The sequence below is a fragment of the Paroedura picta genome, chromosome 17, assembly GCF_049243985.1.
Source record: "Paroedura picta isolate Pp20150507F chromosome 17, Ppicta_v3.0, whole genome shotgun sequence".
In the NCBI taxonomy this organism is placed as follows: Eukaryota; Metazoa; Chordata; class Lepidosauria; order Squamata; family Gekkonidae; genus Paroedura; species Paroedura picta.
The window spans coordinates 24,797,461-24,815,433 of NC_135385.1; the positions used below are offsets into that span (position 1 = coordinate 24,797,461).

At 61.9% G+C, this 17,973-nt stretch overlaps 1 protein-coding gene across 2 annotated transcripts in view; it reads left to right on the top strand.

The window, feature by feature from the left end:
* The first annotated feature begins 1,494 nt into the window (after positions 1-1,494).
* LOC143827216 (heparan sulfate glucosamine 3-O-sulfotransferase 4-like) overlaps positions 1,495-17,973 on the top strand; it is a 30,048-nt gene continuing 13,569 nt past the window's right edge. Inside the window, exon 1 of one of the 2 annotated variants that reach the window (XM_077316608.1) lies at positions 1,495-2,557. In XM_077316608.1, coding sequence (XP_077172723.1) covers positions 2,010-2,557 — 548 coding nt within the window. In that variant the 5' untranslated portion in view covers positions 1,495-2,009. The remainder of the gene's footprint in view (positions 2,558-17,973) is intronic. The other variant, XM_077316609.1, reaches the window with a different exon arrangement.

Here is a 17,973-nt window from a genome sequence, read left to right on the forward strand (position 1 = left end):
TTTGCTGTCTCCGAAAGCGGAGCCGGCCAGCCAGTGAGAGGAGGAGGAGAAGGAGGAGGAGAAGGCAAAGAGCTCTGGCCAAGGGGGCGACACCCCCTCCTCCTCCCGCTCACAGTCCTCCTCATGAGGAGGTGCTTTGCAGCTTGCCCAGAATGTAAACACCAGGCAGGCCAGCCCGGCAGAGAAGACAGCTGTTTGCACAGCCCATGGGGGAGCCGTTTCTGGCAGGGACGTATGGCGCGGGATGGCACGAAGAGCGGGATTCTTATGAATATATAAACAATGTAGACAAATGGCTCGCCCAAGCAGCCCCCCCCCCCCCCCCCCAGATAGCCTCGGCCTAGACAACTGGGGAGGAAGCGCGTTCCAGGGAACCCTCCGGCGTCTCTCTGGCCTGTGCTCCCCCCACCCCTCCGTCGGTGCGGGCGGGGGCAGGCCCGGGAGCCCGCGGGAGGAGGTGACATCGCAGCCCATGCCCCGGCGTGCCGGCAGCCCCTCTTAGGCAGGCAGGAGGGAGGGAGCCCCTCGAGTCGGGCTGGGCGGGCCGGGAGTGGCGCGGCGCGTCCAGCGGGGAGCAGCAGCGAGCTTCTCTGTGCCGAGGGAGGGAAAGGCCGGCTGCAGCTTCTGCCAGGGCGGGAGAAGAAGCCAGCGAAGACTTGGAAGGCGCCACGGATCGTGGCCCACGTTTCTTTCTCCAGCGGCGGCGCTTGTCAGACGGTCCAACTTCGCCCGAGACAGCCGCGCCTTCGCTCCAGAAGGTGGGGGGGGGAGAGAATTGAGGGCGCACGAAGCGGGAGGGGGCACCAGCGCCTCCCCCTCTTGGCCAAGGTGGTCGCCTCTGTCCAGGCTGCGCTGACACCAGTCCGCCCCCCCCCCCACGAGTTCCAGAACTGCCCTTTCAGCGCCTCACACCTGGCCCCCTCCGGGCCCCTCGGGCTGGGCGCTGAAACTGGGACGGGGCCACCCCGCACAAGGCCCTGCAGGGAGTCCCAAGGGGCAAGCCGTGCCCAGAGAGCCGACGCCCGGCTGCCGGTTTCCCCACGGAAGCCCCTTGCTGGCGCTGCCCTGAAGAGGCCGATCCCCGAGTGGTCGGGCCACGCCAGGCTCAAGCTCCAGCCCCGCCGAGAAGCCCGCTGGTGACCATAAGGCAGGGATCCTTTTCTCCGGTTCCTTCTCCGCCCTCACTCAGTAGGGACACTCGGAGACAAACCTACCCTGCAGGGTCGTTGTAGTGCTGCCGCCGGAAAAAGAGCCACATAGCTGCCCTCATGGCCTGTGAGGGGGAGGGGGGGTCGGGAATCAGGCAGGCTGGTTGCTCCCTGCCAAGGATGTGTGTGCGTGTGTCAAATTCTTTCTTGCCCCAGTAAAGGCTCCCGCCTGCTCCAGGCAGCCCCGAAGGGCGGCCCGCGCACTGCGCTCCTGAGTGCGCCTGCTGTCCGCCCCCTCCGCCAGGCGGACCGGTTTCCAGTCCTGCACAGTCCGGCCCGGGGTAGGGAGGCTGCGGGGGCAGAGAGCGAGGGGCTGCTTCCTCCGCCTCCAAGCCCAGCCCCTCGAGCAGGCGGGGAAGGCGGAGGAACGCGGCGCGGGAGGCGCCCTTGGCCTTGGCTGCGCGGCGGAGGCGGGCCAAGCGCTTTGCACGTGCTCAGAGGCCACCTGCCCGGCTCCCCCCGCCCGGGGCTGGAGGCGGAGCCGCTGTGCCGGCGCCGGGCGCGCGCTCCTTCCCCGCCCGCCCTTCCTTCCTCGCTCGCTCGCTCGCCCAGGCAAGCAGGCAGGCATCTCCCGCGCCGCGTCCTCCTGCCTCCGCGGGCGCCGGGCGCAAAGTTTGCCAGGGGAGCCCCTGGCCGGCGCGGCCGAGAAGCGGCGGGGCGGACGAGGCTCTCGGGCCATGCGGGGCTCCCCCCGGGCGGCGGAGGAGGAGGCGGCGGCGGCGGCGGCGGCGGCGGGGCTGGCGGGCGGCGGCCCATGCGGGCGGGCGGCGGACAGGATGCGGCCGGGGCTGGGCAGGCGGCATGGCCCCCCCGCCTAAGGGCCCCGCCGCCCGCAAGCTGCTCTGCATGTGCACCCTCTCGCTCTGCCTGACCTACGCCTGCTACAGCCTCATGGGGGGGCCCGGCGGCCGCCGCGCCCCGCTCGCCGCCCCCGGCCCCGCCGCCCCCTCCCGCGCCGCCCGCCGCCGCGCCCCGACCCCCCCGCCGCCGCCGCCGCCCACGGGCTCGAGCCCCGCCGCCAACGCCGCCGCCCGGGAGCCCGCCTGGTCCACTGCCGCCGCCGCCGCCGCCGCCGCCTCCCCCGCCGGCCCCAGCCCCGGCAGCGGCAGCAGCCTGGCCCCCGGCACGGGCAGCAGCGGCGGCGGCGGCGGCGGATCAGCCTCGGAGGGCGCCACGGCCACGCCGGACTACGGCGAGAAGCGGCTGCCGCAGGCGCTCATCGTCGGCGTGAAGAAAGGCGGCACCCGCGCCCTGCTGGAGGCGCTCCGGGCGCACCCGGACGTCCGCGCCGTCGGCACCGAGCCCCACTTCTTCGACCGCAACTACCACAAGGGCCTCGACTGGTACAGGTGAGCCCCACGGCCGCCCCACCCCTGCGGTCCTGCCTCCGGGCACGGCCTCGGGGAAACCGAGCGCAAACTGGCGCTCCCAGGGGCGCAGGGCGGCGGGGGGGGGGGAGTGCCCAAGCTCGATCTCCCGGAGGGGCTCCCCTGTGTGTGTGTTGGGGGGAGACGGGGCTGGGCAGAGGGCACCTAGAGGGTCAGGGTGGGTGCCCTGGAGGCACCGGGCAAAAGGCGCATGGGGTGGCTGAGGGAGCATGGCCAGCGGCTGGTCCTGACTCCCCGATGCAGGGCAGGGTTGATTCAGTCCCCTTTCCTGTCCGACCCCCTTCTGGGGAACACAAAGACCTGCCAGCACTCTCCTCCTCCTCCTGAGTCCTGCAAACAAACTTTAGCCGAGTCCTGGAGTCCCCCGGGGCAGAGAGGAGGCCAGTGGCCATCCCCAGGTTGCTGAGGGGGAGAAATGGGGGCTGCCAGTGCCCCCCCCCCGATTTTGGACCTCTGGCTTGCCAGGCAAGGGTGGTGAGGGGAGAGGAGAGGAGTTAGAGAAAGCCTCGAGGACAGGAGCAAACCCAGCCTGCCTCTCTGCCGCAGCAAGCCCTTGGCCCGGCAAAGTCCGCATGCGGAGGTCTTGCACATTGGCCACAGCCGGGGAGGGAACCTGGGCCTTCTGCATGCCAAGCAGACGCCCTGCCCCTGAGCCCCCATGGAGTGCGCAGGGCAGCCTCCCACAGCCGTCGCTAGCTAGCTGGCTGGCTGATGCCAGGATCCCTGGGTGCGTGAGACATTCCTCGCTGGCGTAGTGTGTGTGCCTCCCAGGACTGCTGCCAGTGAGCTCTGGAAGACCTGTTGTTGCTGGCCACAGAGCCAGCCAGCCAGCCAGCCAATGGGGAAGTGATGGCAGACCCGGTTCTGAGCAGGTCTCTAGACCCAGAGAGAGAGGGAGAGGTTGGGGTCAGGGACTTAAGTTCAACATTCCGGTCCTTGGAAAAATACCCCATAATCCCCGAACTGTAGCCTTTTACTTCCAGAGAGGGAACTTGAGAAAAAAGAGGGGACTCGTTAAAAGGGAGCTGAGGGGGGGGCACAGCTGGGGGATGCTCAGAATCGGCCCCAACAGACTGTGTTCGACAGGTGAGGACAGCCTGCCGGTCCCAGGTCTGAAGGAGGCCTGTGTGGTTCCCTGCTGTGCAAGCCGAGGAAGGGAGAAGGAGGAATGAGGCTCGTCTGAGAAGGTGGAAGGTCTGCCCCAAGGACCAAACAGGAGGGGCGGCAGGCCCTGGCAAACGAACCCCCCCCCCTGGCTTGGCCTGGCTCCCAGATGCAGGGGAGGGGCGGAGGGAAGAGGGCTGTAGAGGAAGCACCGTGGCAAAGAAGCCAGAGCATGAGGCCAGCTGGAGCAGCATGAGTCAGGCCTCCATGCTCCCTGACCAAGGAAGGAAAGGTTTGCTAAAGGGAGACGGCGGGTGGCCCCAGGCCCAGCCCCATCAAAGGCAGAAATGTTCCACAAGTAGAGGGACGGAATGTGCAGAGGGAAAATCAGCATGGCTTCTGCGAAGGGAAGCCCTGCCTCTCCCGCCATTGGGGATGATGGGATTACGCCAATAAGCACATAGCCAAGGGCAGCACGGCTGGGCTTCAAAGGCATTCACAGAGGAGGCACCTCCCCAAAGGGGCCTGTGGAGCCATGGGGCAGGGGGGGGGGGTCTTTTATGGATCCTGAGCTGGTCCAGGGACAGGCAGCCCAGGGTAGGATTCAAGGGGCAGTCCTCACAAGGGATGGGAGGGGGCAGAGGGTCCCATGAGGTGGGTACTCTCTCATTTATTTGGGAAGGCGTGTGTGCGTGTGTGGACCCTGCCCTCGCAGGGTTGGTCTTGGGATTACTGGACCTCCCTGAACCCCACCGTGGCCGTGGCTCCTTCTGGCTCCCTGCGACACCAGGCCCGGGTGAGGACGTCGCTGTAGGGCTGGCCTCCACACGGACTGAGTCCGGCTGCTGGGGTCAGGGCAGTTTGGAGATGGGGAAGGCCCCTTCCAAGCCCCAGCTGTGGCACGTGCCTCCATCTCCTTGTGCCCCGGAAAGTGCCAGCTTCCCATCCCTAGACAGTGGGAGACACTTGATGGTGCCCAGGAGCCAGCGGGTTGGCTGGCGGCTTGTGCTTCGGGATGATGATTGTGCCGCACAGGTGGGTGTCCTTGGCAGTGGCCCCTTGTTCGCTTTTAGTGTCGTCTGGGTGTTGGTGGCCGGAGAGGGCATGCCACGGCCTGGTCTCAGAGCTGCCTCTAAGGAGGCACAGGCGTGGGCTGGCAAAGGGCCACGGCAGAGCTCCTAAGTGGCGCATGTGGTGCGTGCAGCCAACCCGAACTATTCAGCGGTGAAATAACAGGCAATTAGCGTCACCGCTGGTGTAACGGCCTTGCGAGGAGGACGGCTAAAATAGTTCCAGGCACTTGGGCAGCTTGGGCTCCTGGAGGAGCCTTCTCTCCATCCTTGCTGGAGGAGCTGCAAGCAGAATGTCTGAATCCGCCCCCCCCCCCTTCTGCCATGAGGATTGTGATGGATCCATCGACTGCCCTGCCTGGTCAGCCTGTGATGTATCCCAGTTCCTGAGGGGCTTGGCACCCCAAGGACAAAGATGCTTTCGGTTCCCAGCCTCCGTGTCTCCCACGCCCTGCCCTGCTAGTGCTCGATTGCACCCAGGGTCTGGGCTCCTTTGAAACGCAGGCCATCACCTTCCCAAGGGAGGGGGAATGAGGTTCGCTTGGGTTCACCAGAGGAGTCTTTCCCAAGATACGCCATTCCGGTCTACGACTCTGAATAAAGGAACTTGCTTTTAAAGAGCTTTTCCTGTTCAGTTCATGGAGCACTCTTGCCCAGAGCTCTGGCCCTGTAGGGTGGCTGAGCCAAGCCTGTGACCTGGGCTAGGGCAGCCTCCTTCCCCCTTCCCCCCCCCCCACACTCCCACACCCACAGTGCAGCAGGCAGGCAGGCCTGGGCGGGACAGGGGTTCCTATCTCCTGCTGAAGCCACAGAGCCCCTGCAAGAATTCCCTTCCTCTGTGCAGTGTCAGATTAGGGGGCGGGGGGAGGTCCATGTGGGTCTGAAGCAGGAGAACAAATTCAGAGTCCCGTCTGGCACCAGGTTTAGCTTCTGTGCACCATCGTGCACACTCAATTTACACTCCAGAGGCCCAAATGCATTTGGTTTTGTTGGGTTTACGAGCGTTTCATGCATCCGTAAAGGTCTGCGGCTGCAGGGACTCTGCACTCACCTCGTGGATACGAAGGTTTTATACGCCAGGGGAAAGTACCAAGACTGTTGTTTTGTCAGGCACAATTCTTAATATCTGAAATTTGATTAAAGCTTTTGGATTACAATTTTAGTTTTTTGGGGTAGACACTGACAGTGATAATTGTACTCACAGACGTGTGCATCCTGGTTGCCTCTCGGGCCCATGCTCTCCACCACTTTGCCCACCCAAGTGCTCCTCAGGGAGAGGAGGGGTGGGCTGGGGGAAGGGTCCCGGGGAGAGAAGTGGGGCAGCCGCAGCAGGGCTCTTGCGGAGTGGAGCCCCCATGACTGCCTTGCGATTTCTGCTGCACCTTCTGCGGCCAGCCCGGCAAGAACGGCTCCTTCAGGGCAGTGCAGGGCCTGGGGGGTGAGTGGGAGGGCATGGCCGAGCCCTGTGGGAAGCCCCCAGCCAGCATCCCCGCGTGAAGCAGGGTAAGGGGGGGGGGGTAATGGCCAGGACTGGGGAGAGGCAGGGGAGAAGTGGGTGTCTTGCTCAGCATTGCAGGGCTGCTGCAGAATAAAAGGGAGACGTTCCTGGGAGAAAAGGTGCAATGGGAATGTAGGGAAGAAAAAGAGGCCTATGGGAGCCAGCTTCCCCAAGGCCTCCCTGACAGAGACGGAGGCTGCTTCGGGAGCCCCAGAGCAGGAGCTGTTCTTGACCCTCAGTGCTGAAAGGGCCGCACCCTCCATTCCTGCCCCTGTCGAAGGGGCCAGCCGGTTCCCCCTGGGCTGTTGGCATCCTGACAAGCCCTTCTGTTTTGCCCCGTAAGGGCAGGCCCCTTCTTCTGCATGGGTGGGGCCTGCGGGGGCTTCCCTCTCCCCAGCACACAGGGGCCAGGTGTGCTACTCCTGGTCGCGGTTGTCTTGCCTCTTCTGGCCGGAAGGCGGCTCAGAGCTGCCTCCTGCCCTGGGGCTGGCACCGGTGGAAGGGGGGGTGGTGGTGGTGCTGGTGCCACTGAGCCATGGGAAGGACATTCCCATCATGCCCTGCCGAGAGGAGTCCAAGGAGCTCCGCTGCAGACCTCGGGGGCCGAGATGCGTGGCCCTTCCGGTCCGGCCCACCTTGGCCAAGGGAGTCCCGCTGGATGGGCAGGCTCAGGAGTCTTCCGCTCTGCTCCTGGCCCTCAGTGGTGGGGGGGAGGGGCGTGAAATGCCCTCTGGGCCCGGGAGCTGCCTGGGAGCCTCCGGAGGGGAGGCTGAACCAAACAGCCGCACCGATTGGCGTCGGCTGGTGGGGAAACAGGATTACGTCTCCTGCTCTTCTCTTCCGTGGCTTCCTTCCCCCCTTCTTGTTGTCATGGGGACTTCTTCTCCCTGAGTTATTATATTGTGCGCTTCAGCAGAAATTTTATTGCTTTTGGGGCCAGGGAGTCTCTCTTGGGGCATTTGTCGTGGCTTGTGATGTAATCCACAGAGGTAATTTCTTTCCAATGATTTTTGCTTGAGATACTTTTGATGAATTGGAGGGGGGGAGTGTGGAGGACCACCCACAGCAGGGGGCACGGGGCCCAGCCCTTCCACCTTGCACTGCAGAGATGGTGGCTTTTGCTGGTGCTCTGCCACAGGACAGTGGACCGGAGACCCGGCCTGGCAGTCTGCATCCCCCCCCCCAGTCTCCCTCGTGAAGGGTGTCTTGGCACCTCCAGGATGCCCCAGGACTTCCTAGGCCTTGGGCGCTGTGGCCTGGCCAGACTCACAGGGGCTGGCTGGCTGGCTGGCTGGCTGGTGAGAGCAGCACCAAGTTCACCTCCAGGGGCACCCAGAAGACCACCCGTGGTGAGCCCTTGGCCACCAGTGGGGCAGCAGAGGGCAAGTGGTAGGTGAGCAGGGGAAAGGGGATTCATGGGGGGCAGCAGCTTGGGACAGGCTGCCAGACTCTCCCCCTGCCCCCCTGGTTTCTTCGCACCCCCAGCACCTTGCGAGGCGGGCAAGAGGGGAGCTGTGGGGGCAGCCCAAGCCCCACATGGTCCCCCAGGCCACTCTTCCCCTGCAGGACAGTCTGCTGTCCCTCCCTGCTTGCTCTCTGGCAAGATCCAGGCACAGCAGGAGTGGCAGTGTGGAGGGGAGGCTGCTCTCCCTCTTGGCCATCCCGGGGGGCTCCCACGGGCCCCCTGGCTCAGCAGTCCCCCTGCCCAGCACCGAGTGGTGGGGGCGAGGCAAGTGTCAGGGCTGGCGGCTCCCGGAGCAGCAGCGGCTGGGCGGTTCGTTCTCTCTCTCTCTCTCTCTCTCTCTCTCTCTCTCTCTCTCTGATTGACGACCAGCTCTTCCCCCCACAGCGGGGGGAGCGAGAGGCATTGATCCTGCCCTGCTTGGCATGCACCGTCAGCGCTCTCACCTTTTGGCTAATTTCCCAGCTATTTATTTGGACTAAATGAATCCTTGCCTCATTCAGGGCCGCGCTGCACGTCCGCCCAACACTCCTAAGCCACTGGTTTTCATTAGGTTGCTCGCAGGGAGCGGCCCAGCCCGCGTCTCTCAGGGCGCCAGGGGGCCGGGCCTGGAAGCCAGCCACTTGGGGGATCCGGGCCTTTCCTGCCCCTTTTGTGCAGAGATCACTGGAGCTGTCAGGGAAGGTTCTGGAGTGTCCATGGTTTCCTTCTGATTGCTCCAGGCAGTCCTCTGTCAGCATCTGACCCACCCAAGCCCAGCCAGGAAGTGTCAGGTTTGGCTTCCGTGTTCTGGAGCACGTGGGCGGGAAGGAAGGCCTCGGTGGTGGGGCCAAAGCCTTGGTCCCAGGCAGGACTTGAGCCTGGCTGCTCCCTCCAGGCCTTTCCCACCCACTGGGTGCCTGCCGGGACCCTCTGCAGGCCCGGCCTCCCTTCCTGGGGAGTATAGGTGTGTGTGTGGGGGGGGACACCTGGAGCCTGTAGTGCCCCCACAGCGAGGATGGCAAAGCAGAGCATCTCTGGGCCGCTTGGAACATGGATCTGTCTTGGCTACTGTGCAGGCCCCCCTCCCTGCTGCCCCCCCCGCCCTTATTGCTTGAACTCCATGGTGTTTAATGAATAACCTTGGTGTTACATTAATGCAGGATTCTGTATTGTAATTAATATTTCTGTTGCCACTGGAAATGGAGGGTCATAAATGGTGTGAGTCAGGGAAGCGAGTGGCAGGTTTAATTGGCTGTGTGCAGCGCTGAAAGGATTTTGCCATTAAATGCTCCGCTGTCGTTCGGAGAGGGGGCCGGCTGCATTCCTTCACGCAGCCCCCCAGGGTCAGGTGGGGAGATGGGGGGACCACAGGCCGCCCAGGGTGAATTCCTGCAGCCTGCTGAACTCCTGGGGGCAGCAGGGTCCTTGTGGAGAACGGAAAGGCCCCCATAATGGCCGGGGCCGGCCAAGCCAAGCAGGCCCCGGGCCCTGCAACCGCTCACACCCGGCTGGGCCAACACCAGCAGCTCAGCAGTCCGTAAGGGGAAGAGGAGGCCTCACAGGCACCAGCCGGGCAGATGGAGGGCTGGGGGTGCTGGAGATTGCCTCTGGGCCAGCAGAGTGGGGGTTCGGGTGAGCAATGCAATCCAGGGCTGGATTCGCACACGGGATGAGCAAGGCCGCCGTCTGCAGGTCATGGGGCTGGTGAGAGAGCAGGATCCAGGCCCGTGGTGGTGACCTTTGCCAAGGCACTGATGACCCTCTGGGTGGGAGGGGGAGGAGAGGGCTGCTGAGTGGTCTTTCCGAGGGGCTCCAGGCTCCCCTCCCTCTTGCCCTGCTTATGGGATGCCCAATCCTGTGGCTGTCCTTCGCTTCCCCAGTGCAGTCTGCCTGGCCTCCTGGGCAGAAAGGTGGGCCGTGAGGGGCGTCCAGGAGGTCATAGAGCAACAAGAGAAGCCCTTCCTGTTGGTGACCCTTGGGGCTCCTGCCCCCCACCCTCGGCTTCTGCTGGTCAAGGGAGCTGGGCTGGTGGCCAGTGGTGTGCCAGGGGTCCCCCCATGCCAGCGCAGGGTCAGATTGGAAGCGGAGAGTCAGGCTCCTGCCTGGCCTCTGAAGACTCCTCTCCCCTTCCTGCCCCATGAATATTCCGGCTTCATTTTGCCCCCTCCCCGGGAACCCCCCTTCCTGCCCCCCCCGCTTCTTTTTAAACTGTGGATTCAATTAGTTCTATTTGCTGCTTTAGTAATAAAACAATTCCCTCTGTGGCCTTAAAATGAGCAGCCTCTCTTTATTTCCTTTGGCTCCCTATCACACCATTAAAAATGGGGAGAGAAGACCTCCAGGGGACAGGAGCTGGCGGGCTGGATGTTGCTCCCCCCCCCTGCTAAGGCCCCCGAGGTGGTTCCCCAGGCTGTGCCCCCCCCATCAGCACAGCTCTTGGTCTCCCCGTTGGCTTTATCTACAGAGGCCACGGACTCTGAGCCCAGAAAATGTCTTTCTTCTCCCTCCCCACACCAGCGGGTGAGCCCAACAGTCTAGGGCTGGTCCGGTGAGTTTTCCAGTGAGGGGGGATTCGAACCTGGCACTCGGACCCCTGCATCCTGTGAAACCTGGAGATTCCCAGGAGCCTTGAGGCAGTTGAAGGCTGACCAAGCCTTCTTCCAGCAGGAGCTCTCCTGGACGGGTTGCTCAGCTCCACAAGAATATCTGCACCTGCCTTTTTGTGGGGAGCTGTGGGTCCCAGTCCTCCAACCAGCCTCGGGAGGGGGGGGGGCTGATCTCACACTGGGCCTCCTTGGCCCAAGCTTCAGAGCTGGGGAGCTGCAGGGGGGGTTGCTCTGTAGCCAGAAGGAAAGGCTGGCAGCCCTACCCAACTACCCAGCCCTGCCCTGCCCTGCCCTGCCCTGCCCTGCCCTGCCCTGCCCTGCCCTGCCCTGCCCTGCCCTGCCCTGCCCGTGGAGCCTTTCCAGGCTAATCCTGCCCCAAAGCCCTCTTCTCCTTGGGGGCCCTGGCGGGGTCCTCCTCCTGGCTCCCCCCTCCCCGCCACCACTTCAGGCCAAGCTCTCTTGGCACTGCAGGGCTGAGGAGATGCAGGCAGCTGCAGGAGGGCAGGTTTCCTCCTGATTGTTCTTCTGGCACACCGCAGAGGTCACTGAGAGAGCACTAAAAATGTGCAGAGTGCTGGGGAGGAGGGAGGCAGAGGCCCTTGGAGTGACCTTTCCCACTTGAGGGGGGGGGGGTTGCAGAGCATCCATGGAGCAGAGCAGAGGGAGGGGCATGCATGCTCCCCTGAACCAAGGGCTTCTGGCTCACCTGGGCCAGGCACTTGGCCCGGAAGTGGGCTTTGGCCAGGCATCCTCTGGGCACTCCTGGAGGGTGGACGAGGAGCTGAGGGGAGCCTGGGGCTGAGCCTACACTGCAGGGGTGTCCGCAAAGCTCCCGCTCTGTCTCTCCCCTCTGTGTGACCTGGAAGCTTTCACCGTGGAGGCGAGAGTCAGACGCTGGTTGGGTCCCTGGGACTCACCGTGAGACGATTTCCAGGGTGGGTTTAAAAACTCTCCCCTTGTCCACGGCCCACGTGGTGGATCCTCTGCGCATGGGGCGCTACCGTTGTGGTGTCTGGGGAGAAACCTGCCTCTGCCCCAGGAGGAAGGAGGGAAGAGAAGCACGCTCCTCCTCCGGGGCTGCTGAAGTGACAAATGACGCCGTCCGCTCCCGGAACAAGGCAGACGACAATACCCTAATCTCTTTGGGACCAAGATGGAGCTGATTGGAAGCCCCCGTTAATAACCTAACATGGTAACGAATCTTGCAAAGAAAGGATGTCCGCTCAGAATGGAAAGCCCTTTAAGAGCCCAATGAAAAATTAGGCTGTAGAGTGGGATGGGAAAGACGGCCGCGTTTGGCGATTAATCAAACGGAAGGCAACGTGGAAAGGAAATAAACGTGCTAAAAAGGATTTGCTGGAGCAGATTAGAGGCAAATTTTTAAAAGTCGCAGGCAGGGGCCCGGCCGGCTGGGGGATTGCCCTGCTCCAGAGCCTTCCATCACGCCCGCGGGCAATTCTGCCTTTCCTTAACGGCAGCTTGTGCCGCGCGAGGGTCGCTCTCCCCCTCCATTGTCTTAGATTAACCGCTAGCGGCGAGCTATACGTTACGCAGAGTATTGAATATTGGCCTCACAACGCTGTGCTTGGCGCTTGTTTATTCCTCTCCTCGCCCTTCTGCCTGGCGCTTAGGCGCTGTACCGAGATGGCGCAAGATGCGGCCGGGTAATATCGGCACTCAATATTCTCCCCGCGCCTCGTTTGCGCATGGACCGGGCAGGCAGCTGTTTGGGGACCTGGCAATTACAGGCGGCTCCTCTCATAAATGGATTGTTTGTTTCTGGAGACAATTATGCCGACTTTATTATACAATGCATGTTTCCCCACCCCCCCACCCCCGCCAAAGGGCTTTATGGGGTTTTGCAGTAAAATACCAAGCCGAGAGACGCTTGGCTCGCTAATATGATTCAATTGTGTTGTGTTATCTGACCTTTCAAGGGAGCGAGCAATCCGTAATAACACGGCTGAATAGACCCGGTTGTGGGGAAGGCTGGCCGGCTGCTGGGCACGCTGCTCCCTGGGTGCCAATGCGGCCTCCCGGGCCCGCCCTAGACAGCCCCAGAAGGCCAGCAGGCCCCGAGGAGGAGCCTCTGGGCGGGAGGGCAGAAGAGGGCCAGGGCAGGAGGCCCTGCTAACTGCTCAGGGCTTTGGGGAGGAGAAGCAGGCTAGAGGTGCTCCTTCCTGCTCTGGACACACTTCGCAGCCTCCTCCTGCTCCTTCGGCTGCTGGGCCCTCGGCAGGTGGGAGGGGGCTGCTGGTGATGGTGGTCCTGCAGGGGTCCTTGGGGAGTGGGCTGGTGGAAGGGGGTGGGGCAGATAATCACTTGGCATTACTGAAGGGGTGGTTGTCCTGCAGCAGCCCTTATTGTGTAACCGTCCCGGGCATTCCTCTCTGCATCTCCATGGCTTCCCATAAGCTGTGCCACACACCCTTCTCCTTTGGCTGGCGAGGGCCGCCCGGGCGGGCTCTGAGGATGGGGTCTCCTGGGGCCTGCCCCAAGGGGTAATTGTGCTCTCCACACCCACTTCCCGGGAATTGTCCTGGGGAACATGTGTCTGATTATTATCATATGCCACAGTTACGTATGCAGGAAGTATATAAAAATATGTAGGCAAGGTTATACAGACCTACTGAGCCATCCCCTTCAGTGGCTGAATTGAAGCTGGGGGGAGTTCGAAGAGCTCCGTCACATCTCCCTGGAAAGCACGAGGCTCACATTTCTGCCACAGAGGGAAAATAGTTTGGCAGACGGCACCGCAATCACATTTGGGATCTGATATTTGGCCCCAGCAAAACAGCAGGTCTGCACAACTGCCAGAGCATGCTCATATTCTGCATTTTCCAGGGCCAGTCTCCTGGCTATTCCTCAGGCTGCAGATAACTGGATGTTTGCAGATTTCATCCGTTTGCAACCATCCCTTCCCTAGGCTGAAATGCTGGGGTTGCGGGGCTTGTGGCGATTGTCTTGCTGGGGGTCCCTGTGGGTGGGCTGTTCTCGAGGGTCTCTCCAGATCCATGAAGAAGAGGAGCAATGGGGAACAGCGTAGGCAGCCACGAGGCCGGAGAGGGGTTTAAGGCATCCACTGAGGGTTCTCAGTGGACTGGACTGACCTGCCTATCCAGTTTGGGGGCGTGGGAGCTGTTGGGCCACACTGTGGCTCCCTGTTCCACAGTGCTGCACCAGCCCCAGAGCCGGGTATCTGCGGGTTGCCGTGGGAGCATCCCAAGTTGTTCCGCATCATTTTCGAGGAATGTCATGTTGCTGCTGCACTAGAAGGCTGCTCCTGTGCAGGGCAGCGTCAAGGTACTTAGGGGTGTGGCTGCCTGCAGGTCGTGGGCCATTAAGGGAGAGGTCCAGTTTGGGGTCGGGAAGCCAGCTCTCTCCTGCATTCTCCTCCTTGGCTTCGGGTTAATCAAGGGGTTTGGCTGTTGTGTATTTCTGAACTGTTTATTTGATCAGCTTTATCGACTTGCTTTTTAAAAATATTTTATGGATTTTTGTTTTGCTTTGGGCATGGGAAACGCAGGGGGTGGTTTTGAGGACTGTAAAAAGCCGAGGAGGATTTCGGGAATCTGGCTGTGATGGGAAGGGAGGCTGGACCTTGGTGCTCTAAAAGGTGTCCCTGTGACCTGAGCTTAGGGGGGGGGGTTCTGTTTGGGGCTTTAATGACTGGTGCAAGTGGACCGACCGGGACGGAGCCCTGCGTGGCCCCAGCTCCTAGCAGAGGGAGGCCAGAAGTGCAGGTGCCCCCCTCCTGCCCACCCTGCTGTGTCCTGCTTGGGAGCTGGCATCTGCAGCTGGGTTCTGGCTCTTCCCGTGTGGGAGTGCCAGACCCCCCCCCCCCTCTCCCTCGGCAGTTCGGGTTCCCTCCGTGCGTATGTCTTGTTCCTGTTTTTCCCCAGACTCCAGATTGTCATTTTGGTTTCCAAGCCTGCGTCTTCTCCGTGCCAGCTGGCTCTATGCCTCTCTGGTCGTTTTCTCTCTCTTTGGCGTGAACTTTGAAAGATTTTTTGAATCAAATAATATGCTATATATTTGTTTCAACATATACAAACATAGCACAAGATCATTTTATAGACTTGATATGCACACTTCCTGCTTTGCAGCCAAGGTTGCCTCCCAATGAGAATGAAAACGCCCTCACAAAAAGGTGCAAAGTAATTTGCATGCGTGTGTGTCTGTGTGTGTGTGTGGGGGGGTGTTGTGTTCTCTGTTTCTGCCTCCCAGCTCAGCAGGCAGTGGGCCTCTCCCATGGGGTATTGTGTATCCAGGAGCTCTCTGGGGAGAATCCCGGAGGTCCCTCTGCTGCCTGGGATCTGTGGCCTGCTTGGAATGCATCCTGCAACCAGGGCTCTGCCTCTCGGCTGCAGCCCCCCCTCCCCCCCAGTGGCCTTGCCCCGACTGCCTGGGTGAAGGGGGGAGAAGGCGGAGGGCCTGCCAGAGGGTGGCCTTGGACTGGCTGGGGGTCAAAGGGTCTTGTTGTGGCACCTGAGGCCTCTTGCGGCCTTGTGGAAGGGGAGTGTCTGGGAGGCCGTGCTTTGGCGCCTGAGTCTTCCCGAGGCCCCAAATTGCTTTCCCTGCTGCTGTCTCTGCAAGGGAGGCTGCTGCCTGCCGGCCCCCCTGTCCTGGACAGCTCCCCAGGGGAGGATTTGCTCCCCAGCAGCTTGTGTGGTGTGCCCCTCTTTGCTGGGCGTCGTGAGGGCAGAAGTTTGGAGCAGAAGCAAACTGCTTTGCTGCAGGAAGCAATAGTCCTGGGCTTTGCCTGAGAGTCTGCTTGGAGCCCCCCAACACCCCCTCCATGGCCTTCACGTTCTTGAAAACAGCTCCCTGGACAGATTTTTCTCCTCTTGTAAAATAACTTTGCTGACAGAGATGCCGTTCCTTTAGGGCTGAGTTGTGCAGGGGTTTGCCAGAGCGAGAGATCTTTGTGGAAAGGTCATCCTTTGACTCCATCTGTACCTGCAAACCTGGCAGCTCTAGGCAGGGAAGCACAATGTCCGGAGGAGAGGGGGGGTATGGGGCCAAGCACCTCTGAGGGGGCGGAGCACAAGCTGCACGTGGGGCGGGGGGGGGTCTGTGTAGCTGCTGCCTGTGCCTGGGCTGTCTCAGTTGTGAGTTTGAGCAAGGTTTCTGTCAGGGCGGCCTTTGGGCCAGGCTCCTTGCTCTTAACAATGACACAACAGCCCCTCCACTGTCTCCCTGGGCGGCTCCGTGCGGTGGCTGTAGCTGGAAGAGGGCGTGCACATGGCCAGAGGGTGTTCTGGCCACCTTTTCGGCCCATCCCCTTCCTCCAGGGGGCTTCGGGAGTCTTCCCTGTTTCCTGTGAGGCAGGAGGGCTGAGCGAGGGTGGTTTGGGCCTGGCCCCCCTACCTCCGGTCAGCACTGCTCTTCCTTTGACTGGGGGGGGGGGTTTGGCTCTCCTGCATTCTCTGTCGTTTTCCAGGCGAAGCAGTGAGGGGGCTGCCAAGGACGGGGTCCCTTTGCCCGCAGGGTTGGCTGCCTATTCTCACTGTGGGGGCAGCTCCCTTCAGGTATGCCACCCCAGGCCCCGCCGCCCCCATCTTCTGCCTGCCTCTCCCCCAGCCAGTTCCCGTATAGGAGGCTTTGGGACAGAGAGTGTCCTGGTGGCATTGTCCGTCAAGAGTTGTCCCCCCCCCATCCCCGCACTCAAGAGTTGTTGTTTTGTATTTCTTTTCTCTGGTAAACTACTTGAAAAGGAAACCTTGAGTCTTAGATTGATTTTTCAGTAAGCGTCTATTTTCCCATTAGGGGCTGAAGTGGGTCTCAGCCCTGGCTTTTCCTGCCAATGGAGCTTTCCAGGCTAGCAGATGACGGAAGGGGCTGGTGAGGGGGGTGGGGGGCTTCTGGGCTGTGCAGGGTTTGTGTTGGCACCATGGGGGGGGCGGGGGGAGTGGCAAGAGGCCATTCTCTCACCAGGAGACGCTCTGGGGATCTTGGCAACCCCCTCCCCAAGTGAAGCCGCCTGTATCCTCCACTCCTTTGATGCCTCCATTCCAGAAGGGCCTTTTGCTACAACATTCCTGGCTTTTGCGCAGAATACCTGGAGCTTTCTGGCCTCCTAATTAGTAACCGTCTCCCCCCTTCTGAGCCTTTTCAGGCCCTGCTGGGAGCTTGTAGGGAGCGGCTTGTCTGCTTGGAGGCCAGAAAGGGCCTTTCTCTCCCTGAGGGGGGTGGGGGCCTGGCCCTTGGGTGGACTGCAGCCTCCTCCCCCCCAGCCCACGGCCGAGCACCCTCTTCCCACCTCATGCTTTATCCCTGCTGCGTGTGCTGAGCCGAAGACCCTGCTGAGCTGCCCTGGTCCAGAGCCAGAAGCTGGAATCAAAGCAATCAAATGCCTTTTAAGAAGAACGAGGCTTATTCCTGGCAAAAGCCATCTCTGGCTGCGGCAGCACCTTTGCCCTGCCGCCAGAAGCCCCCCTCTGCTCCCCTCCCCTTGGTTCTCTAGAGGCGAGTGGATTGCCCCTCTCCTTCCCCACTCTGGTGACTCTGTGGGTCTTGCTGCTAGCAACAGGGGGGCTGGAACTGGAGGATATGTTAGGGGGAGCATCTTGGCTCACCCACAGCAGGGAGGGGGCCCGTCTGGATGCCAGCCCAGAGCTGGGATCTGCAGACCCAAGGCTGGCTGACAGCCAAGTCCTGCCCCACCTGCACAAGAAGGGCCTTCCCCACCTTTGTGGACTCTGACAGAGGAAACTGCTCCCCCAGGTGCTCCTGCTGAGTGGGGGGGGGGCTGCTGTCTGGGCGGGGCTCAGCACCCCCTTCTCCTCCGCCACATTTTCTTATTCTGAGCAGATGCAGCTTGTTAGAGGGAAGTCTGCATTATTCATAGGCCAGGGTGAACAGCGAGCAAATAATGAATGGAATCCGCACAGGCAATGTTTGGGGGTGGGGGTGGGGAGATGGGCAGCCCTTTGCATGCACGTGACCTCCCCCCCCCCCGCACAGACCTCTGTGTGGCCATTCTCTCCTGCAGGCTTGTAGCAGGCAGACCCCCCCCCCCACACACACACATGTTGTATTTCAGTTCCCCTCTTCCCTCCCAGTTCCCTTTCTGTCCAGGGCTAATGGGGCCTTGCTTGGTGTGGGGCTTTTCAGGCAGGAAGCTCATGGGGGGCAAAGGCCCTGGTTAGGCGGAGGGGCTGAGGGGAGCAGGGGACCAGTTTGCCCTCCTATCAAGGGCTGCCTATGTGCATCCTGTATTCTGTCCCCACACCAGTTAGTTCCAGATAATGTCAGTGGGGCTCCCATCTCTCCAGCTCTCTCTTGGATGGGTCCAGCTGGGCTTTTCTCTGCTTGGCTCTCTCCTTTCCTTCCTCATCCAGACTGCATGCAAGGGCTCCAGCCCATGGGGGGGGGGAGGCGTTTCATGGCGGCCTCTCTTCCCAGGGCAGTGGCTAGCAGTCCCACTGGGTGTGGGGGGCCTGGGGGTGGTCTGAGCAGAGTCTTGGTGCTTGGTCCAGGGCAGTTGGCAGTGCCCCTTCCCTAACGAAGCCTTGGGGAGTGAAGGGCTCCCTCAGGGTGGCCGTAGCCCTGCAGAGGGAGTGGAGGGTGGCGAATGACTCCCTGCCTGGCCTTTCCCCCCCTTCTGGATAAGTCCACCCGCTCCTGTCCTGTGCTGCTTGTTTTAAGCAGAG